Source organism: Corvus cornix, chromosome 14 (genome assembly GCF_000738735.6).
Source record: "Corvus cornix cornix isolate S_Up_H32 chromosome 14, ASM73873v5, whole genome shotgun sequence".
Taxonomy (NCBI): domain Eukaryota; kingdom Metazoa; phylum Chordata; class Aves; order Passeriformes; family Corvidae; genus Corvus; species Corvus cornix.
The window spans coordinates 13,981,449-14,004,842 of record NC_046344.1 but is presented as its reverse complement, the minus strand read 5'-3'; the positions used below and the strand labels follow the sequence as shown (position 1 = coordinate 14,004,842).

Below are 23,394 nucleotides of genomic sequence, written 5' to 3'. Positions count from 1 at the left end.
GTCCCTGAGGAAGTCCTGCCCTAGCACCCCACGGTCCCTGCTGTAGCCCCTGGGGTTTCCTTGTGTGGATGCCCATTGCCCTGCTCAGAGGACACAGGGTTTGGGGCTTACCTGTGTTGAGGGGGTTCCTGGTTGGGTAGGGAAGCTGCTGCTCTTCCTCCTATGGTTGTTACTGCTGTACCCCCACCCTGCCCTCAGCTCCCCTGCAGGCACATCTGCTGTGAATTTTGAGCAGGAGCAAAGAAAAGATGTACACGAGTACAGGGTCTGTTATTTATTTACATAAAAACACAGACTAGTGCCACAGTTCCACCCCTGAGCAAACAGCAGCTGCCTGTGCAGGCCAGGCTGTGTTTGCAGACCTGTGTACTGAGAGACCCCCCCCCACTGCGCTCTGGGAGCTGCAGGGGCAGGGGAGGGAGGAGCAGTCCTGAGAGGCTGAACTTGGCTCCCAGGTCCTCTTGCCCCTGCTGTGGGAGTGCTGCTGGCAGCTCCTGTCGCTGCCTGCTTGCCCCTTCCTTCTGCCCCAAATGAGTGAGCTAAAAATACCCCCTACACTCACATGCAAGGAGGACCCTACAGACCCTGCCGGGCCCAGGATGTGGCTCCAGAGCTGCGGCCTGGTAACAAACTCCTCTACTCTACGTGCCGGGCAGCCAGGACATGCCGGGTGCAGTTTTGGCGCTCAGGTTGCCAGTGGGGGCGAGGGCTGCTTGGGGCTGTCCCTGCCCCCAGAGCCGTGGTGGGGCTGGGAGGAGGCGCATGCAGCTGGAGTGGCCACCGGGCAGGACGGAGGTGCTGATCAGGGTGCAGTGCTGCGGCCGGGCCCCTCTCTGTGCTCAGAGGCAGCTCTGCCTCTTCTCGGGAAGGGGCTTTGCCACAGGGCTGGAGGGGGCTGTGAACCACACTGAAACCTGGTGTGTGGCACTGCCCTCTGTCTCTTGCCACTGAGCCCCTTCCTAAAAGTGCCACAAAGGCTGTGCTGCATCCCCTGAGGACACCATGGGCTCCTTGGGTTCCCCTCCTGGGCTCATCCTGCAGCCGGGCACCCCCTGCACTGTGGGACTGGGGTGGGCACCTCCAGCAGCTGTTACCCTTCCCAGGGTTGCTCCAGGTGAGAGGGGCCTCGCTCACACCCCAGAGCATAATGGGGTGCAGAGTGATGCCCCCCACTCCTGCGCACTGCAGGGCATCCCCCACACAGCGTCCGGGGCCTGGGCCCACCTCCCCTGTGCACCAGTGTCACCAATCCAACTATTCCCAGTGAGGAGCAGAGCTGGGGGCAGGTGGTGGCAGCTCTGCGCGGGAGGGAGCCGGGGATAACACATACACACCACCGGCGGGGGAAGCGAGGAGTGATGCACACGCGGAGACGGACGGCAGCGGGACAGCGCCGGTGGCATTGCAGTGGCTCCAGGGTGCCGTTAGCACATGCGCTTGTACGTGTAGATATAGGCCTTGCAGTTGGGACACGTGTGTGTCACGTCCTTGAAGTCATCGAACAGGCAGGGGATCAGGCAGCAGCAGAGATCACACCTAGAGCACAGGGAGAGGCAGAGATGCTGAGCTGGGGCAGCCCCTGAGCACAGGGATCATTCTGGGCCATGGGCAAGAGATGTGAGTAATTGTAGGGGCTGTCACCCCAGGAACCCCTCTGCTGCTCCAGTGCCATCTCTGTGCCAAGGACCCCACCATGCCCAGCCAAGGCCACCAGCACTGGGGCTACCAGGACCAGGCTGAGCACCCACCACGTCTCCAGCTCTGCTTGCAGCACCTACCCCACGAAGCAGCAGAAGAAGCCAAGGAGGAAGCTCATGAGCCCAATCTCGTAGGAGATCTTGGTGGTGATGGCTTGCTGGCAGTGGGGACACACCGTCTGCACAGGGGCACCCTGGAAGATCTCCCCCTGCAGCACTGTGACTGTGGTGGCAGCTCCCGGTGGGACGAGCACTGTGGCTGTGTGGCCACCAGGAGAGGGGTAGGGGCCTGGGGCAGGGTAGTAGCCCATGTTGGGGTGAGGGCCTGGGGGTGGGTAGTACCCTGCTGTGAATGAGAAACATGAACAAGTGAGCACCTTTGTACATGGCAGGAGAGGCCAGATCCTTACGGGAGAGGCCCCCACCCTTTGAGTACAGGCTTGGGGCCAACCCTGCTACAGGCACTGTACCCCCCACCCCATCCCAAGGAGCCTCGCTGCAAACCCCAAAAGGCAGCCCCAATCCCCTCTTTTGTCCCCCCATTCCCCGGGGCACCAGGAAATACGTGCTGCTGTGTCGCCCAGCCCTGTGCAGGACTCACCTGGTGGCACATAGGGCCCAGAGCCATCCGTGGGCATGTGGGGGGGCACGAACCCTGGCTGTGAGGGTGGCTCATATGGGGGGGGTCCAAACTCAGGAGGGGGAATGGGAACCCCCTGGGGCTGTCCCACCACTGGGGTGACACCCTCTGAAAGAAAACACAGAGTCAGCAGCCAAGGAGGCAGCAGAGCTGAGGGGAAGATGGTGTCCTGGCTGTGTGGTCAGGGCATCCACCCCAAGAGGGAAGGGAGACAAGAAGCAGGGGGCACCCCCTTAAGCCCCATCCTCTGGGCCACAAGAAGCCCAAATTCACCCCACAGCAGGAAGCAGTGCCAGGCTTTGAGCTGGGAGTGCTTCCTGCTCTTGTCACTGCCCGTAGGACCCCTCCTGCCTCCCGCAAGGGTGACATGGGGACAAATGGAGCCAGGCTGTGAGGAGAGGCCACAGCCAGGGCAATCCCAGAGAACCCACGCTGCCTTGGGTCCTGTCTGTTTGGCAATGTCGCCCCTGAGCAGCTGGGACACCCCCCAGTACCTGGTGCAGAGGGTGGGCCGTGCTTCTCTTCTATCAGCGGTGCTGAGGGGCCCCCCGGATAGGGTGGGGGTGGGTCGTTGGACATGGCTCCAGGCAGCCCTGCAGGGACAGAAGCCTTTAGGTGACACCAGCCTTTGGTGCCACAGGCACATGGAGCTGCATGGTGCTTGGGGACGGAGGTGACAGGTAATGGGGGAGGCCAGGGCTGGTGCCACCACTGCACTGGCCTCAGCTTCCCCCCCAGGCAGAACCAGGGGTACAGCCCCAAAGCTGGACAGGCTGTGACCAGGCAGCAACTCCAAGGTGTAAAATCTTCCTCCATGGGCCTTCCCTGTAAAGCCCACCTGGTGCACAGCAGCTTCTCAGGGCAGCTCTGGACTGCGTGGCCACACTCCAGGGCAGTGCTGGGCTGGGACGTGCTGTGCCAAGAGCCTTGGCTGCATCACTGGGGTACCACAGGTGGGGAAGAGCTGCCCACAGCCCCACACCTCCACCCTCAGTGACACAATGCTGTGCCCCAAGGGATGGCAGGACCACCACCGCAAGCCTGAAGCACAAACTCTGGGACAGAGGGTACAAACCCACAGAGCATTTCTAAATAAATCTCTAAATAAATCCAGTGAGTTAAGGTAAGGCCATATTTAACAGCTGGAGCTGTTATTTCACAGGGAGTAAAATATACCTGTCCTCTTCCCCACAGCAACAGCTCAGAGGCCTTGACAGCTGAGAGAAGCAGCTCCTCTGAGCAGCGTAGTTTGGAAGGCAGCCTCTTCCACTGGATCTGTGTAAAAGAAGATGGCAAGTCAATTACAGAGATGGAGAGGAGTCACAGCTGCAGCACTGTCCTGGCCGCCCTGCCTCTCCCCGGGGCAGGAGCCTCCCCATGTGCCCCCTCAATGGCAGGCATGAGGCTCTGTGTCCTTGGCACGTGGCAACTGAGGCTCTGTGTCCTTGGCACTGGCACCCTGAGATCCAAGGAAGTGCAACAACACCAAGAAACCTGATTGCCCTTTTTCCACCGGCTCAGTTATAGCTGGTAGGATGTGACTAAATTGGAAAATACAAGTGAGAGGCTGCTCACTCAGTGCTTGGGACAGCTGCCATCAGGCATGGGACAGGGTGACACTGCTGTGAGAGCCCAGGGAGCAGTGCTGGGAGCTCCATCCTTCACCCCAACAGACCAGGAGCAAATGTAGCCCTGCTTGTCCCGCTTGCTGGCACCAGTGTCACATGCTGGGCAGCCTGCGCAGAGCACGCCAACCTCCCCAGCACGGCACAGCATGCACAGGCACCAGGCCAGGCAGCCAGTGCTGCCCCAGGCCTGCATTGCAGGTGTGCCCACAGAGGTGCCTGTGGGGCTCAGCCACCTCCACCTGCAGCTGCCGGGTCAAGCAGAGCCAAAGACTTGGCAAGCAAGGCAGGAAAACCCATCCCTCCCTCACCTGCTTGGCTTTGCTTTATTCTACTCCTTTTTTCCCAGTTCACACTCCCTGCCACCAAGCAGCCTCCTGCAAGGTAACAGGAAATCTAATCGGTCCCTGGAGGAGCACCATCACCTGTTGCTGCTCACGGAGGAGCACACTGATCCCCCCAGGAGCCCAGCAGATTCCTGACAGGCACAGGGTCTCCCCCAGGAAGTCCGTATTTCCTGACTAGAATTTCTCCCCCAAGGTCTTGAAGTGGTGTTGCAGCCACATAGCTTCAAAGAATAACACCAGGGTAGCTGGGGGTCATCTTCCTCCTGCTTTTTACTCCAATTTCTTCCTGAACAGCCCAGGGAAGCAGAGTTGCCATGGCACAGAGCATTTCCAGGCACACTGCAGAGCCTGCCTTCTCCTTCAGTGACCTACAAAGCTACAAACTGGGCCGGTGTTTCTTTTAGCTCAGTGGGGATGTGAAGAAAAGGAGGATTTATTCTTCTCAAAGTAGCCAACCACCCCACCCTGCGCATCCAGGAGCCTCAGACTTTCCCATCCCCATGCCTGCAGGGGTTCTGGATGAGGCCAGCCCAACTGGAGTCCTTACCTGGGGACATCAGCCTGCCAGGGAGCTTTCCTGGCCCTCACAGGCCAACTGAACCCACAGCTTTTCTAACATAATAGATCTCCTCCCATTCCCACTCAGATGCTGCTTTCCCATAATGTAACATCTTTCAACACTCCCCAGCCTCACTCCCCCCATCAAAGCAGCTGGCAAGAAAACATAGGAGAGGAGGAGTCCTCCACCAGCCACTCCACCAACACCCATCAGATGAAGCAACAGCCCCAGGGTGAGCCAGCCCGTGAGGGAATGGCAGCCACAAGGGTGACAGCCCATGGATCCCAGAGCCACACATGCACTGGGATGAAGGAAGCTGTGGGATGCAGGGCTGTTCTGCTCGTGCTTGGCAGGCTCAGTTGCTCCTAATGCAATATTCTGCTTATTAAGAGAGATCTGTAAAGAGTAAGATGTTGGCTGTGTGCCCTTCCCAGGAGGAAAAGAAAGCCTGTTGCTTTTAAGCCTCTTAGAAGCTGTTTCTCCTGTGCTTTCTTTCATCTTAATGTGAGCAGCACAAAACCCAGCCCACTTCCAACAGAGAGCTCTGTGGGAAACGAGAGGGCACTCGGCTTCCCCTTGGCACTGGGCAGGAGCTACCCCAGAGCACCCCTCACTACCCTGGCACCAACAGCCCTGCAGTATTCCAAGATTACCAGGTTTAAGTTCAAGATCTGATGGAATCACCAATGTCTTGTGCAGGTCCTTTGGAGCAAGGACACACTGCAAGATCCTAAGACTCAAAAGGAGCTGGTTATCATAGAAGGATGGAGATAGGAGATGCTATTTCCAGCTAAAAATGCAGATTAGCTCTTCTCAACTGGAAGAACAGCTTTTACCGGTTTCCTCTGCAAACTAACGACAGAGGGTAAATCCACTATGGAATCAGAATCATTACAAGCACTGCTTCCATTAAACACAGAAGATGGGCAAAGGACACCCATGCCCCCAGGGAATCGATACTTGCTAAAGAAAATGAGAAGATTCCCATTAACCTGCTGGGGCACAGCAGTGTGACAGACACAACCAGGACAGCACAGCTCCATCGCAGCCCCCAAGCAGAAAGGGCTTGGCCCACCCTGGCTGTGGCCTCAATCCGTGTGTCCTCCCCTAACTCTGTGCTCCCTGATCTCATTCCAGGCAGCTTTTGGGTGAGAAGAACAAAACCATCCTAGGTCCCCTGTCCAGATCAGAGGTGTAACTCTCAGCCCCAGGAGGTCTGTCTGAGGCTTCTCACACATCGAGCACAGCCAAAGCGCCGTGGGGCAGCACATAACCCTGCCTGTGGAAACACAATGCTTTCTAATCTGCCTCCTTCCTGTGCTCAGCAACTCTGCATCCAGTTAATGAGGGACTGTAGAATCCTAGAATGGTTTGGGCTGGAAAGGACTTTAAAGCCCATCTCATTCCAACAGCCTGCCATGGGCAGGGACACCTTCCACCAGACCAGGTTGCTCCAAGCCCTGTCCAACCTGGCCTTGGACACTGCCAGGGATCCAGGGGCAGCCACAGCTTTTCTGGGCAACCTGTGCCAGGGCCTGCCCACCCTCCCAGGGAACAATTTCTTCCCAATTTCCAATCTAAACCTGCCCTCTGTCAGGGTGAAGCCATTTCCCTTTGTCCTGTCATTCCAGGCCCTTGTCCAAAGGGCATCGATCAATACCCTGAAGCCCCTGGTTCCCATTACTGACATGTTCAAAACTGATAGAAAGCAGCTTCCAGCAGTGATGAGAGAAGCTGATATGTCAGGGTCCAGTGTCCCATGCGGGCTGTATTCCCTCTGTTACATCGCTGCAGAAACAGTTTGGGATTCAAACACTGCAAGAGGAAAGGTCTGCACATCCCACCTGCTTTCCAAACAGGTAAGGTGGGCACCACTCATCAAAAACAACTGGTGTGCAGTGGGACCAGGGAATATCGTGCCACCAGAACAGGTCCTAACACCAGAAAATAGATAATGCCACAGAGAGGACAGCCACAGATGAATTCCTCCACTGCCTAGAGACACAAAGATTTGGTCTGCTAATGCCATTCTTCCCCAACAGCAACTGTTTGTGCTTCAAGCTGCTTCCTCCTGGATGAAATCTCCACAGGTGAGACAAACCTGGCAAGGGCAGAGCAGATGCTGGCAGATCCAACTCACGTGCAAGCCCTGATGGTGCAGTGCTGGCCCCGGCAGCTCTGAGTCAGCCTCACAGCCCCACTGAGATCCATCCCAGAGGCCAAAACAGCCTGTGCTGTCCTTGCTCCTGCAGCACTTATAACTGAGACCCACAGCAGCTCAGCTTTGTTTTCTCTATGGGAGCAGTGGCTCCAGCCACTGAGACAGGAAGCAGCGTTTGTTCATACTGAACCACATTCAGTGACATGAACACTTCAATAGCTGCTGCTGCACACTTTTGGAGCTCTTCCTCCACAAAAAAAAAAAAACCAAAACCTTCTGATATTTGAAAAAAGAAAAAAAACCACACTAAAATTCAATGAATAAATAAGAGAAAATATACGAGCACTTTCAGCTTCACTGCACATCAAAGAGATGCAGATTCCAATTTCCAGGCTTTTGGAAATACAGCTTTAAATGCCAAGAGTTCTGAAGACGCTGGGCCCTCACTGAGCCCAGCACCCTTCCTTTAGAAACAGGAACAGCATTGTGGCCAACACCATCCCAGTTTTCCTGACCCCAGGAAAGATACCCATGTGCCACAGGCTATGTGCTCCAGAAACTGGGAAATACCGAGACTACCAAGGGGTATGGGCACAAAAGGCAGATCACATGCTGGCAAAATGTCATTTGAGGCAAAGTCTGTTACTCTTCAAAAGGGGCTTTAGGGGCAGCAAGGAGGGAGAACCGAGCAGGGTGTGCTAAGGGGGGCAGAGCCATACCCTGACTGTGGCAATCCCAATCACCCTCCTCCACAATGGCATTTCTGAGCGGCAGCCTGGAGCTGCATGTTCCCTGTGTTACACCTGTGCCCAGAGCTCACAGGGATGTTGCCCTCTCCCCGGGCTGTGCCCAGAGCTCACAGGGCTTTGCCCTCTCCGTGCTCATGCCCGCTCGCACACAGTTCACAGGGATGTGGCTCAGCTCCCACCGCACGCAATCCCACCGGACAGCTCTTACCTCCAAAGGAAAGACAGCAAAAACCTCTGCTGAACACGCAGTTATCAGTGGTTATTTCTGCCTGGTTTTTATGCAGAACAACAAAAAGATGTTTTCCCTGCAAACGGGCCAAAGCTCCCCCTCAGCTTTGCCTCTTCCCATGCGCATTTGCTGCCTCCAGCCTGCACACCACCTCCCCAGAACCAGGAGGGGAGGAATAAACAGCACAGAGTGCTTCAGCCTCCTTCAGAAAGAGGATGTCCTGGCAATCCTTGACCATGTACCCGCTCCTTTACCCGCTGTTAACCTTGGCAGCACCTCCTCAATTCCTCATCCCGGTCCTGGACAAGGCAGCAAGAGGGCGCATGTCTGCAACGCTCCGCAGGCGCCGATGGAAACGGAAACCCAAGTGAAGGACTGAAGGAAATGTCTGTTCTTTTTCTGAGCAACTCAGCTGTGTTTTCCCAAGTCCAAGTCACTGCCAGAGAGCGCAAACCCACTATTCAGGAACATTCAGGCTGCTCCCAGAACAGCAGATTTCTCCCACACTTCTGCACTAGGATTTCAGCTGCAGAAAACTGCTTCTTCCAGGAGGGTCAGGCTGTTCCTTCAGTGCGGGCACAGAAAGCTCAGCTGGCAAGGCAGGCCAGCAGCTCTCCTTTAAAACAAAGGAATGCTGGAGAAGAAGGTTTTTCACCATTCAAACCAGGTATGTCACAGAGCCAAAGCTCCCTGCTCTGCTCTCCAGTATGTGAATCTCCAGAGGAGCATCCCCATTGCAGTTGTTTACCTGGGGACCTTGGACATATCGTTTGACCTTCTGTGTGCCACCGTCACCCAGCAGACAAATCACCTCAGAGCAGGATCCTTGCTGGGAGCCAGGTGCTGTATCCAAAGCAAGATCTCTCAGGGCATTAAATCCAAAGCACAATCAGATAATCTCCACAGCACAGCCCCGGCTCAGCTGTCCTTGGCCAGAGATTCAAATTACCACTTCCAGCAGCTCCTCCGCATGGGTATCAGGAAAACCAGACACAAAATCCTCCCTGCTTAAGACAAGGAGGCTTTATCTGCAACACCCACAAAGGGTTACATGCAGGAGGAGCGCTTGCAGGACCTGCTGCTGCCTCTGGGATTCTCTCCAGTGCTATTCACCTCCGGATGGGCTGACCAAGCGCTCTTGGCTCTTCACACTGGGGCTGCAGAAAAAGCCTTGCCAGGACCTGGTTAACCTGAATATTTAAAGAAAAACCAGCCAAAATGAAAAGAACAAACTGGGGTAGTTCTTTCTGTCTGCTGTTGGCTCCCAAGACATGGCACGCGGCTGTGGGAAGCATCATGTGCTGGCAGAGCTCACGGTGACATCCAGGAGCCAGGAGGGGCTGCAAGGGAGGAGAGGTCACAACCCCACACTTCAAAACTGGACTCCAGCTTCCACGTGTCAGGACACTGGGGAAGGCTCAGGTGTACACAGAACACTCTGCACCACCAGGGCAGCTGAATTTGGCCCCCAAAAGCCAGTTTTCTAAACACGGAGCAAGCAGGGAGCACACTGCAGCCAGGCTGCCCCCAGGCTGCTACTGGCCCTAGAAAACCCACTCTCCCACTCAGGAAGTGCTCACTGTTCAGACCCTTCCAGCTGGTGTCCTGGCTGCAAAACACCAGGTGTGCTCATGGATGTGATTAAAAAAACATTAAAGATAAACCTGAGTTCCTCTGCATCCTACCAATGTGCTCCAGAGAGATGAGAAAAGGAGGGTGCTGCAAGCCAAATCCCTGGGGAAGCAGAGAGCTTTTCTGTGAGACTTTCACTGGAGTTCACAAAGAATCCAAGCTAGCACTTGATAACATCCATGGGAAAGCATCCAGTGATACCAGCAGCTGTTGCCTCCAGTCCTCTGTATCTACTTAATTTTCCCCAGGAGGATACATCCTGCATTACATCATCCCTTTGATATCAGATAATATCAGTGATAACACAACCTGCCAGAATCTCAAGCAACTAAACCCAACATCTACTCCAACACTGTGTTTTAAGGTAGCATCAAACACAACTGTGCCACAAGAGTAGCTGTTCATTTAAACAAGCAAACAAAAATACCCCAGCTCAAGAAGCTTAACAGCAAGCAGAAGCCTCAGGAGGTCGGGAGAAGCTCCACAGCTGCCAAGGACAATCACAGATCCGAGCTCACCTCTGACGGCAGCCCAGAACAGAGGCTTAAGGATGACTTAGGAAGGGATCAAAGGCAGAGATGTCAGTCCCTCCCACTCCCAGCACTCGTGGTTTTGGAGACTGGGCAGCCTGGAGATTCTCCATGGAGCATTCCCAGTCACCAAGTGCTGCCACAGCCAGAGCAGCAAGTTCTGCTCTTCAGTTACCTACACAAAAAAGCATCTCCTGCTGTCAGCATCTGCTGCCTCCCATTTGGGGGACACCAGCACAGAGAAGGTGACTATACGAGTACACACTATGTCTCACAGCCAAACCCAGGGTTTTATAGATTCCCTTTCCAGCACTAAACTAAAAATATTTTATTTCTTTATGCACTCATTCTTTCACCTCTCCCTCCTTCTATAGAATTTTTTGAGAGAAAGTCAAATAACACAGCTACATCATTGCTGAATCAAACTGAGTAGACGTGTGACGTCCATTAAATGACACAGTGAGCTCCAAGGGAGGAGGAAATTAGAATCAGAGATGATCAGCACTTTTGCATTTCAGTTTCAGAATTAATCAGAGCCCAAGAGCACATTCAGAATTCCCGTGCAGATTTTGCAGCACAATGAAATAATTTTGAACATATTGGTGGTGATTCCAGATCCATTTTCAAGTGCTGTACAAAACATATGCCATGGTACTGATGTTCCCTTATCCTTAAGGAGAGCACCAGCTCGCTGCAGGACTGGCTCCAGTCTCCAACATTAGCATTTCCCAGGCTCACAGATCCCCCTGCCTCGGCGCCAGAGAAGCTGCTGACATTCAGATTTAACAGTTACAATGTCACCTTGCACTTTTTTTGAGGACTAGTGTGAAGTGCTCTGTGTCACTCAATTTTATGTAAGGCCAAGGCTCACTCTCTGCAAAGGAGTGTGGTTTGGGGTTCAGCAGAATCATGTGTGTAAGGCCTGAGATCTCTTCTGAGTCCCACTGCCAACAAGGAGGACCCACATGCACCCAGAGATGTGCACTGAAAGAACTTTTCCATGCTGAAGCTGCTCGTATTACCACACTCACTTTCTTGCTCCCACAGAACTTCCCAGTTCCAGACTGGGACTTCTCTTGGAGTTGCCTAGGGCCACCAGCATGGGGCTGGACTGTCCCATGGCATTTGGACAGGAGGAGAGTACCTGGCACTGCCCTGATCCCAAGCCCAACTCATGTGAGCTGCTCAAAGACAGATGACAATGTCCCAGAAGGGAAAACCCTTGGATTAATCAACAGTCACTAAGTGTGCCCAGTGCTGGGCACCCCTGAGTCACACACAGCTCCTGCCATCCCCAAGTCTCCCTCCAGCTCCCACCAGGCTCAGCTAGTCCACACTGACTTCCAGGTCCAGTGAAGTCATTTTCACTCCAGGCATGACTGTAGTTTCAATTTGCAGCACCAGTTCCTGCCAACTCTTTCGTAACCCCTTCTCCAAAGCTCCTACTGAAAATCTAGGACAGAGCTGGACCCCGAGCAGCCCTAACACACACAACACCTCACCTCAGGTCCCTGCTCTAGGCTCTTCCAAACCCTTTCTCTGTCACAGCAACACCCCACTGCTTTGCTGCTCCATGAAAAGCATCGCTGGTCAGAGGGTTTGGAACAGTCCAGAGGCCGGGTCACTGCTCCCACAGCAGAGGATGGGACTGGGGAAGATTCAAGCCCATAATAGCAGGATGCCCTCAGGGCAGGTAAATAGCTCAGCTGCTCAAATCCTCTCCTGAGCCTGAGGAAGACGGAGCAGCTGCCACAGTTACTACACTAAACAAGCTGGGAACTATTTTCTCTCACATCAGAACAGCCCAGCAGGCAGCTCCAAACTGAGCTCCCACCATGCTAAACCATCCTGAATCATGGCAAGGAGAGTCTGAAAGGCTAAATTAACACTCCCTATGGCAGCCACAAGCTCTGGGGGAAACCTTCGTTCCCAAAACACAAATAGGCTCAGATGACACCTCTGTGGAAGACCTGCAACAAGCCCAGGGAAAGAGCTGATATTTAACACCAGTGGAAAGGGTCTCTAGTCCCCGCTTGCTCAAAGACTGTGAAGATTTTGGAGGAGCTGAGTGGTCCCAGCAGTGCAGGTGGGAAGGACAAGCTGACGCTTCAGCACAGGCCCAGACTCCTGCCAGCACTTCCTGATATAGCACAAAGCAGAATAAAGGCATTAAGTTAATTAGGAGACAAACCAAAGATGCCTCTAAGAAAATGGCATGCACACACCAGCAGCAGCTTTTTATCCAGTGCTCAGCTAAAAACACAAGACCAGAAGAGTGGGCAGCAGCCAAAATCCCATCCCCACTGCATTCCTCTACTCCATGTTCCAGGCTTTATCCTCCCCGCCAACACACAGATCCAGCTCCCCTTTTGCCATGAGCTGGGTGACTGGGACCCCTGAGGACCTCAAAAGCATCCCAGGTTGGAGTCACTGCAGCAGGGGTATAGCGTTGGCTCTAGTCCATGATTTCCTCCCAAAACGGAGCTGCACTGAATCCCATGGGTTCCTTTCCCTCCTTTAAAAGGGTACCCTGCTTCTCATTTGGAGAAATAATCAATACAATCTAACAGGCTGCTTTTCATTCATCCCCAGCCAGAAATCTAATCTCCTGTTAACAGCACAGCCCTGAACACACCATTTATCTGCAGCGGGTACCAGCACGCGTGGATTTTACAGCTGTAGAGAGTGGGGCTGCCTGCATCACAAGGACTTAATTTATTCTCAGAAAGGCTAATTTAATCTGGCAGTGAATGTTCTCAAAGCCTCCTCACACAGAGCAGCTTTTCTCTTGGTTGGCTTAACAACAATACAGCATATCCAAAAACGTGGAGGGATGCTAAGGAAGAACACTGCCCCTGTGTTTTGAGCCCTCTAGTCTGAGAAATTTCTCTTGGTAACTACAGGCTTTCAGAAAACAGAGTCCCTCTGGTTTTTTAAAAAGCCAACTGTACTTTCAAGGCAAAATATACAACAGTTTAGGCTATTTCCCCCTCACATACAACCGTGTCTTGACAGAAAGAACTGGGCTCTTAATAAAACTAAAACCCAGCAAAGATTGTTTAGCTTTAGACAATTCATTCACTTCCAACTGCATATCAAGAGCAGCAGCCAGCACACCTGGCTGGGGGTGCTCCCTGCCACAGCAGGTGACTTTCCCCAGCCTGCACTACAGATAAATAAACCTCAGAACAAATCCAAAAGCTTTTTGTTTTAAAAGGCTGGGTAACTGCACCATAAAGTATTTCAGAGAGCATCCTTCAGCTTCCCAGCCCCTGCCATCTGCAGGGGGGCAATAAATAAGCCATCAGAAAGTTTTTTCGTTGTTTTTAAATTCTGTGTGGTATTTTCCCTTTACCTGTGACAGAGGTAGCATGTACCCAGAGCCAGGCTAAGCCACCTGATCCTGCATGGACATGGCATCACGTGCTGGTCCTCACCTGGATCTACCCCCTGCCCAGTAGATCACTGGAAAGCCAAGCACAGCTCCTTGGAGTCAGAGGGGCTCCAACAAGGCAGATTTAAGCTTTACAATAGACAGAACTGTAGAGTCCTCCACACAGGACTGTCACCACCATCCTGCTGGGAAAGAAAAGCTGCTGCTGTGCAAAGCCTGGATCATGTCAGAGAGGGCTCCTTTGCTATGAGGGCAAGAACGCGCCCCAGATGACATCCAACAATTTAGGGCGAATTAGCAATGTGGGAACAAGGCAAAAATCAGAGGGAAGCAGAGCATTTATGCAGGCCACAGGAGAAATAAAGAAGAAAACAACACAACACTCCCCTTGTTCCTATCTGTCAGGAGTTGCTGTCCCAAGAATAGCCTATTCAGAAACCAGGAAACTCAGAGAGCAGCAGGGAAGGGCTGAGTCATGGCCATTTGGAGAAAAAAAGAAACAACCCACAACAAACCAACCCAAAAGGCAAGGAGAGAAAACAGGGGACAACAGCTGTTCTGGATCGGGGAGATATGAACCAGTCAAACCAGAACATATTAGTCAATCTTTATTTTCAAAAGCTCTGCAAACACATGGTACTGCCATAAAAAGCAATTGACCCTCCCTTTGCTACTGGGAAGCAAATTGTTGTACCAGGAAAAGTTGCTGGTGCTTCCCGGCACCAGCCCCTGGGCACAACACCCCCTCAGCCATGCACAGCTGCCAGGACAAACTGCTCCCAGTTTGTGCCCTGATTTTTGTTCCTCTGCAGCATTAGCATCCAAATATCCCAAAGATTTACAGGCTGGACAAGTCCTTTCCCTTTGGAAAAGCACATCCATCTCAGGGATGCTATTAGCAGAGGGTGAGGAGCCATTTCCCTTCCCCACAGTGGAAGAGCACGAGGTAAAACATGACTTGGATGGGTTTCCCACAACTCTGTGGACAGATGAGCCAAAGCCAAGTGCTCCCATCTCACATCCAGCCTCAGCACTGCCTGTCTGGACCCCAGAAAGGCCAGGCTGAAGTTAGGTTTTGCTCAAGTCTTCCCACAAGACAGTCTTTGTTCTGTGACCTAAATGAAATCAATTGTACAATAATTCTCCCCAGGACAGCAATCCTGTTCACTCACCCATCATCTGAAAGATTACACCTGCTCTCCAGCTGTGGGACTCTGGGAGGAAGGGATTTCTGAGCAACGAGGGGCTTATTTTTCATACAATTCCTTGATGATCTCTCACAAATCAGGGAATGGGGTGGGGTTGTGGCTATCTTTTCAATCAAACAACTATGCTTCAAAACATATTTGGAAAAACACCTTTTAATTCATTTTATCTTGCCCTGTGAGGTACTGTCAGATTGAAGCTGCAAAGGTAGGAAGTGGGAAGCCCCTCAGAGCTGCTGCCTGTGGGGAGTGGGTCAAGACAAAGCCTGCTGTCGCCAGACTGTGGCAGATCACCTGTGCTCAGGTGTAACTGCTCACCTTTCCCAGCTCTGGGAATGGCTGGGAAAACCACAACCCCTTCATATGTAGGCCCAACCTTGACACTAAGTCCAGAATGACAGCTCAAGGAAACTGTCCCAAAGCAAACAGGCTCTCATGGTTCAGATTGTGAGTAAAATTCCTTTCCTCTGTGACCACACAATGCAAGGAGCAAATAAAGACGAAATACAGTTACAGCATGGGCTGATGTGCATGCATCACAGTAAGATGGGATGGATGGAATTTAGGATTGTAAGACAATGCAGGATGAACAGTAAATGTGTAAGCTTAAAGCAAGAATACTTCTTCCAAAAACATCTTTCAAAACTGTTAATAGGGAGCCAGGCTGTTAGGGCAAGGTAGGGAAGATTTTTTTTCTAAATGCAGAGACTGGCTATCGAAGAAGGTTCAGGAACATACACAGGAGGGGAAGTTTGGGGCAGTGGGACCCCCATCTCAGCACAAATGCTTTATCCTAAAATCTGTAGGAGAACTGGGTAATATTCTATTTTCTTATGTACAAAGAAGGCAAAGGACAGAACTATTACTAATGCACAGTAACTTTACTAATCACAGTAAGTAACAAATAAATTACTTAATTTGCACAGAAAGCCACAGCTCAGCTCTTCATTCTCTGATGATCTCAGGTTCCACCGTGCCAGGTGGTACAAAGTCAAACATGCACTGCCAGCAGCTGCTCTGCACAGTTCCTAAGACATTAATCACATTGCCACCTTTTGGGGCTATTTCTTTTATTTTCTTACTCTAAATGCAGGCCTGCTAAGAGAGCCCAGATTAAAGACAGCTGCACTGAAGTGCCTCACGTGGAGATGTGCAGCATGAAGCACTTTGCTCCTGCCTCCATCCTCCACCCAGATCGATGACCAGAACAGAGCTGCTCTCAAACAGCTGTTTCTCACCACCACAAATTCACAAATTTGAGACTGCAGCCACAAGGCAGCTCAGAATGAATGGGCCCAAAGCAAAACTGTAACAGCAGCCGAGAGTCTCCCTGAGCATTTCACGCCAGAAATAAAAACTGAGCTCCCCCTGCCTCAGAGACTTTATTCTGGTGAGAAAATGGATCGTGGCTTCCTATGGCAGCTGCTCCAATTGCATTCCTTTTGATCAGAGGAGACAGGTCCTATGCAGAGCATGTAAAGATCTGACACTGCTCATGGAAGTGGCACAGCTTCTCTCCAGCTGTGAGATGGATACCCAGTGCTGTTTGGGAACAGCAGGAAAACAGCAAGGTGAACATCACATCCCAAGGCAGAAGTTTCTCATCATGTGTTTTTTGAAGGAAAAAGTGTACACAGACCTCTGTGTTTGCACACTTGTGTGCTCAGGTGCCTTGCTCTGAAACCTTCAGGAGAGTGGATTGGCTCCAGGCTGGAGTCCTCTGCCTGTATAAGAGCTGCAAAATCAGGTCCTGGAAGCAAAACCAACCAAAAACCTCCAGCGCTTTGCAGAACTACTGAAGTTCCCACTACAAACCATCACTGTTCTTGTATCAGGAAAAAGGGAAGAGTAGTGGACAATTCAAGTCCTTTTAAGGCATCACTGACTGCTGCTAAGAGCCACCAGGCACATCAGCATCTATTTGCTGTTTCCCAACTCTCCTGTCCGCCCTCTGTTCAGCAGCTTTGCACGGACCACTCTGGGAGAACACCTTCTGAGAAGATGGCACACGTCTCTAGAAACTCAGATATATTCAGTCCTGCTGCCTTTGTCATTATTTTAATCTCCATATTATGCAAATGCTATTTATTGCCTGTCTGGCTCACCTGGCAGCCACCAACCTTTCCTGGGAAGGTACAGGAAAACTTTCACATGGTACATTCAGCACATGTACAGAGCCCTGGTAACAGTGGCAGGAGTGAAGCACCAGCCCCATTGCAGACCCCACAAAACCCACTATTTAAAAAAAATTTAGTTTCTTTCAATCCAGGATATTCTCTCCCAATTAAAGCAATCATAAGAAATCAAATGTAGGGGTTTATAATATACCACAAACAGACATAGAACACTGAATTTCATACTTCTCTTTACCCACAAGCAGAAAACAAGTCTTGGATCAGAGCAGATACTAACAAGTTTGTGTATTTCCTTCCAAAACCACTCATCCTCATACTGGAAAATCAACCACATCCTTTGAACACATGCATTTATCTGCTAAATTCACATCTGAAAAGGAAAAAAAAATATTCTTTTATATAATAAAATTATTTTCATCCCTTCTTTGCTGTGTTAGTAAGACCATCAATGGCAACACTTCTGCAGGTACCAACACTGTGACAAGGACCCAAGCTCCCCCCAAAACATACAGATGTTGTGGACAGGCTTTAGTCTGGCCCCTGGCTGAACATTCCTCAGCTACAGGAGCACCTTAGCTGTGCTCCCAGAACGTGTTTGCAACCTGTGCTTCATCCAGAAGGAAAGCAGTGCCCATTGTGTGGCTTCCCAGGCACAGAAAGAGCTGATTAGGAAGCAACCTTCAAAAACTCTCATAAACACTCATAAAGCAACACCAGGTGCTGAGAGACATTCTCTCTCCCTTCATAACTGCAGCTGAGACAGAGCAGAACAGAAACACAAGGAAGTGAGTTTCAGAACTGAATTTGAGGTGCAAGACCTGTTGCGGGAACACAAGAAGCTCAGCATGGTCTTCCATCTTATTAGGAAGGGCTCAGGTTCTGAAATCAGAGAAGCTCCCTCATTGTTACCTGTCCCTGTCACACCTGTGGCAGGATGTTTTGGTACTCGGTAGGAACACACACATCCCCATTCCCAGCACCAACCTGAGTCAGCCCTGAGCAGACACGGCCACAGCAGCTCCACCACCCCTGTAAGAACAGCTGGGCACGACTGACCACGTTTGCTCCACTTGGCATTGCTTGGGGACATCTGGGGACACTGCTCCATCCCCCTGCCCTTGTTACAGCCATGAAGTCACTGCCTGCCTACCTCCAAGCAGGAATTAGCTCCTCACGTAACACCTAAGGAGAACAGAGCAGGTATATCGCTAAACACTTCCGCGGATTTCCTGGGGCACATGGATGTCACCACAACGTTGAGACAGAGAAGCCTTTGGGAGAGGGAAGTTTTCAGCCTGTGCTTTCTACGTGAGCTTGTTTAGCTCCTAAACGTGAATGAATGACATACTGTGGTTATATACCACGCTATGTCTACGTAACACTCACTGTAGTTTTCCCTGCTGCCTACTCTGGTCACACTGTGAAATCAGCAGGGCCCCTGCTGAAACTAAAGCCCCATTTTAAGTACTTTGGGTGAAGGGAACAAACAGGAGGCTCTTGTGCATATTCCCAAAGAGTTTCTCAGACAGTTCTACATACAGCCCAAACTCACTAGAATTAGAATTTGAAACATTAAAATCATTGTGCCTGACCTCGTCTCTACCACCCGGTATTTTAGGCTCAGCCTGGAATGTGACAGCTGCCAGTCCCCTTCTCAGTTCTCACTGGTGCAAGGAGACCACCTCAGAGCAGCTTTTCCTTGGGCCAAGGGGCACAAACCTACACTTGCAGAGACCTGGAGAAGTTTAACCTTGAGCATGGCTCACGTGGAGGATCCAGAGGACACTGGCATGGCAGTGTCCATCCCAGCCTGCATATTCCCACTCCTCTGCAGAGCCCTGGAGCTCTCCCCAGGATCCCAACCTCATTCCTCTGTTTAGCAGCAACCACCACTCCCTGTGCTTTTCCTAAAGCAATCAAACACTGCCTTACAGCTGTTACCCTTTGCCTCTCCAGTCCCCTTGGGAGGGAGAACCCAGATCTCACCATTTTAATGGTTAGAAACCTCCCAACTTCCCACTAATGTTTATTCCTTGGTTGCTGTGCCACATTATACATTAACTGAAGGAGCTCTCCTTATTTCACAGTGCCAGTGTGCCAGTATCATCCCCACCATCATAATTTCTCTTCCTATTTATCAAGACATCTCAGCTTCTTTCAGCTCCTCTAAAATGGGCTCATCCTCCCTTATCACTGGGCGAGCTTGTCTCTGACGAGCAGAGATAACGGGAAACACACATATCCGTTCCTAGGCCTGCTTCCCTGCTCTCCCAGGATCTGTCTGGATCGCATTTGCTCCTCTCTCAGCTGTGCCCTCCCTGCAGCCCCCGTCGTCCTCCCCGCCAGCTCACGACCTCGGCCGGGCAGCAGCGCTCGCCTTACACCGGGAAGTCTTTTCCCAAGTACACGACCTCGCTTTCCACCCGATTAAATTTCATCCCAGCTCTCCCGTCCCAACCCTTCCCGGCACTGCTGAGGGCACAAAGCTGAAGCTTTGTAAGATTTTAGCAGTACCCTGCGACAATTTGTCAGCGTTAAAGGCCCGTCCGAGGCCAGGGCTGCGTCCCGCTCCTCTCCCGGCCCATGTCCCCATCCAGCCGTACCTCTTCTGCCCGGCTCCGTAGCGAACGCTCCAGCCACGGCGGAGCACCGAGCCCGTCCCCCGGCCTGCCTCCTCCTCACACAGTTAAACAGGGGTTGATTTCCATCCCTTTTCTTCCCAGCAGCGTGGTACTGGTCTTCTCCTGCCTACGTCCCCGCCTACGCTCAGTGTCCCCTCAGCGCCGAGTGTCCTCCCGTGCTCGGTATCCCCCTCCGGTTCTCAGTGTCCCCCTCCGGTTCTCAGTGTCCCCCCCGGTGCTCGGTGTCACCCCCCGGTTCTCAGTGTCTCCCTCCGGTATGTCCAGCCGGCCCCGCTGCCGGAGAGGCCGCCGCGGCCTGTCCGGGGCTGAGGGGGCCCGAGCCGCCTTCCAGCCGCGGCCCCCGGCCCCGCAGCCCCCCGAGTCCCGCCGGCTCCCGCGCCCGACCCCCACCGCCCACGGGCACCTACCGGCTCCCGGCGGCGGCTCCGGCACCTGGCGGCGGCGAGCGGGGCGGGCCGGACTGGGCGGGCGGTGCCGCGGCGGGGCGGGCCTGGGCCGCGCTGGGCCAGCCGGGGGCCGGGCCGGGCCGGGCCTCCTCCCGCTCTACTGGACAGCTCCGGGGAGCTGCAGAATTTCGGAATTACAGCGCAGTTTGGGTTGGAAGGGGTCTTGAAGATCATCCAGTTCCACCCCCTGCCATGGCAGGGACACCTTCCACCAGACCAGGCTGCTCCAAGCCCCGTCCAACCTGGCCTCGAACACTTCCAGGGATGGGGCAGCCACAGCTTCTCTGGGTACCCTGTGCCAGGGCCTCACCACTCAGACAGGGAAGAGTTTCTTCCATATATCTAACCTTAATTTCCCCCTCTTGCAGTTCGAAGCCATTCCCTGTTATTCTGTCACTCCATGCCCTTGCCCAAAGTCCCTCTCCTGCTCTTTTCGAGCCCCTTTAGGTACTGGAAGGAGCTCTGAGGTCTCCCTGGAGCCATCCCTTCCCTGTGCTGCCTTCCCTACCAGGTGTCCCAGCTGATGCCACACATGATGCCCTGCTCTGGCAGATGTCCTGCCCCACACAGTGACATGCCCATGCCATAGATTCTGCTGCCCCAGCACCAGGGAGCCTGCAGAACCGCGATGGCACCTTTCTGGCTCCAGTGGTCTGAGCTGCACTGCAGGGACTAATTAAAAGAGCAGTATTCTAAGAACACAGCCACAGGTGGTTTCAGTCACTTCTCACCTGCCCCTAGTGCTCCAGAGATACTTGCTCTGAGATTTAGGTGTGTTGGGTCCCATCCTGCCCTGGCAGCTCTGCCTGGGATCACTCTGGGCTGGAGCACACAGCTCCCACTTCCCAGGCAGTAATAGCCATATCCCTTGCAGGCTCCTCTTCTCTATTCCCTGTGTGACAGTGAGTGGCCAAGCTGCAGGTGACAGCAGGACAGGCAGGCTGTCTCCACGTCAAGGCATGATGTTGTGGGAGACATTGCCACAGCACCAAGTTCAAGTTTAGACTCTGAGTGGGAAATGCTGTAGGTAACATCAGAAATATCTGCCTCGCTCACACCTTGCAGCAGAAGAATGTGTTGTGGTGGCCTTGTGCCCTCCTGTCTTCTCCACAGGCAGCGTGGGACTGGCACGCAGCAATTCCAGCACTTCTTCATCCCTTGTGAAACCTGGCAGCCCCAGGCCAGTCCCACCTCACATGTTGTGACCTTGGCTTTGAGCACAACCACAGAGCAAAGGGAAAAGGCAACAGTACTTTGCCAGGGTGATGAAGCTGAAGCTGGGACGCTTGTCCCCTTTGGACATCTTTCACTTCAGTTTGGGGGAACTCCATGGGCACCACTGTGGGCTGACCCGATGTGGCTGCTGCTGTGGGTCCCAGGGGCTGCCCAGGCTCTCCCCTCCTGGAGCAGGGTGGAAGGGCTGATTTCTCTCCTGGTCACAGCAGAGGTGTGGCAGGAGCTGTACCAGAGCACTCTCTGTGAGGTGCCCACTGGCAAGGTGCTGCAGGCTCCCAGGTGCCAGGCTCCTTTGCTTGGCAATGCCCCTCGGCTCCAGCATGGCTGGGGCTCTTCTCTCTCCCCAAAACCTCTGGGGCTGTTTTGTTTCAGAAGCTCTGGCTGGGAGCTTAGTTCTGAGGCCTTGCAGTGGTGGCCCAGAAAGCCCCACACAGGCTGGGCTGACTGCTGGAGCAGCACGAGTCCATAGGGACCCGTGTCAGCCACAGAGAGCTTGGTGGGCACTGACATCTGTGTCATGCCAGGCCACTGCCAGGTTGTGCCAGGTGAATGGCAGGGCCACACTCAGCCCATCTGAGTCCCCAGGCCACTGCAGCCCCCTTGTCCCTCTACCTCATGCTCTGACATGGCTGGGGGAGATGTGGTCACTGTCCTCTGGGGCACCCCAGTGCTGGCCGTGCCCAGGGCCTGGCAGCAGTGCCGGGGGGTCTCCACAGCTATAAATCCACCCAGGTTTGGGACACAGCTTTGGTGGGGGCCTGCAGGAGCTGGCCATGCCCAGAGCAAATCTTTGGTGTCTGTTTTCAGCCAGCTCAGGGAGCTGGAGAACGTGGCTGCCCCTCTGAAGAAGGTGCTGGGTGAGATAAAGCAGCTGCAGTATGTAGAAGGGGCCCAACTGCCCACGGTCTCAGGAGGTGCTGCTCAAAGGCCTGGGGGCTGCAACCCCACATCCCACTAGCCAGGGACACACTGGGGTATCTCTCAGGATGTCCTCCCTAGCCACTCTCTGGGGCCACCCATAAACACACCTCCCTGCCTTGCCTGGGTTCTGCAGCCACCCTGGTTCACCCAGGGCCACATGTCCCCCCAGGGGCTGGGTTTTGGCAGGGAGGTGCTGGGCCAGCTGCAGGAGCAGTGTGCATGAGACTGCAGGAAGCTGTGGAGCAGCTGTGGGGTGACACCGAGGACACCCAGGTGAGCACAGTCCCCAGGCACAGCTCAGGAGCCACTTCTGCCACGGCTGGTGCCTGAACCAGGCTGGGTACAGGCTTGCCTAGATTTGGCACATCCCCACTCAGAAGCAGCTCAGTGTGCCAGGATTTTGTGGCCAAGCCATGCTGGCGGAGCTGGGGACAAACAATGGTGGGTGGCTCCAAGGAAGCTGAGGGGAGGGCAAGGGGACATAGGGTGAAGCCTGCATGGGATGGTGAAGCTCCCAGGCATGAACAAGGTGCTGATGGAGCAGGGCTTGGGTGTTGTGAACAAGCACTGGCACTGGGGTGGTGGCAGGGCTGCGGTCTGCAGGTGATGACTGTCTCCCTGTACTAAGTGTTTCTGCTTCTCCCCCTTCAGCAATGCAGATGCCCCATCTCTGCTCCTGGCACACCACAGGGATGTGCTGCATCCCCAAGTACTCACGCAGGTGCCTGTCCTGAGTGTCCCCTGGGCCACTGGCCCTGCCACATGGGCAGTGCTGCTGCTGAGCACTCCCCAGAGAGCTGCTGGGGGCGTCATGCCCCACGCAAGACTGTCCTTGTGCATTGCAGGTGCAGGTGACAAAGCCAGGCTCCTGGGGGGCTGCTGCCAAGCTCACAGGTGTGTGGGCTGGCCAGGGGGCTGTGAAATGGCACGGGGGGCTGGGGAGGGGCAGGTGCACCAAGGCTGTGCTGCCTGGCCTTGGGGGACTGGTGGAATTGGGGTCACACTGCCCTGGCAGCCACTCACTGCAGTGCGGTAACACCACAGGCCATACAGATGCTCCCTCCTCTGTTGCCTCCTCTCCGCAGTCCGTGTGTTCCTGGGGACACACTGGGCATCCCCAGGGATTCAGCAGCCAGAGTCTGACACTTTTGGGCTGTGCCATGTCCCCGTCAGCTCTCTGACCAGTCAGATGTCCAGGTCCCTGATCTGGCACTTGATTTTCCAATCCTATGGCTCCTGGTGGCCC

General features: G+C 53.5%; 1 protein-coding gene across 4 annotated transcripts; it reads right to left on the bottom strand.

Annotated features, from left to right (window-relative positions):
- Positions 1–259: 259 nt before the first annotated feature.
- Positions 260–20,003, bottom strand: CDIP1 (cell death inducing p53 target 1). 4 transcript variants are annotated; one of them, XM_039560689.1, is made up of 6 exons: positions 19,953–20,003; positions 3,514–3,612; positions 2,832–2,930; positions 2,299–2,445; positions 1,779–2,043; positions 260–1,536 (listed from the first exon to the last, which is right to left on the bottom strand). In XM_039560689.1, the coding sequence occupies exons 3-6, from the start codon at positions 2,914–2,916 to the stop codon at positions 1,425–1,427; spliced, it is 609 nt and encodes a 202-aa protein (XP_039416623.1). In that variant the 5' UTR covers positions 2,917–2,930; positions 3,514–3,612; positions 19,953–20,003; the 3' UTR covers positions 260–1,424. The 4 variants fall into 4 exon arrangements, with proteins under 4 accessions (XP_039416623.1, XP_010390430.1, XP_010390432.1 ...); XM_010392128.3 differs by lacking the exon at positions 19,953–20,003 and adding an exon at positions 19,507–19,688; XM_010392130.4 differs by lacking the exon at positions 19,953–20,003 and adding an exon at positions 8,273–9,086.
- Between the last annotated feature and the right edge of the window lie 3,391 nt (positions 20,004–23,394).

Bases quoted from the DNA above. Each gene is read 5' to 3' on its own strand.
- CDIP1 (XM_039560689.1), bottom strand. From the start codon at position 2,916: ATGTCCAACGACCCACCCCCACCCTATCCGGGGGGCCCCTCAGCACCG. The intron at 2,446-2,831 runs GTACTGGGGGGT...GTTTTCTTTCAG, and splicing joins CGGCCCACCCTCTGCACCAG to AGGGTGTCACCCCAGTGGTG. The intron at 2,044-2,298 runs GTGAGTCCTGCA...TCTCATTCACAG, and splicing joins TGGGCCCTATGTGCCACCAG to CAGGGTACTACCCACCCCCA.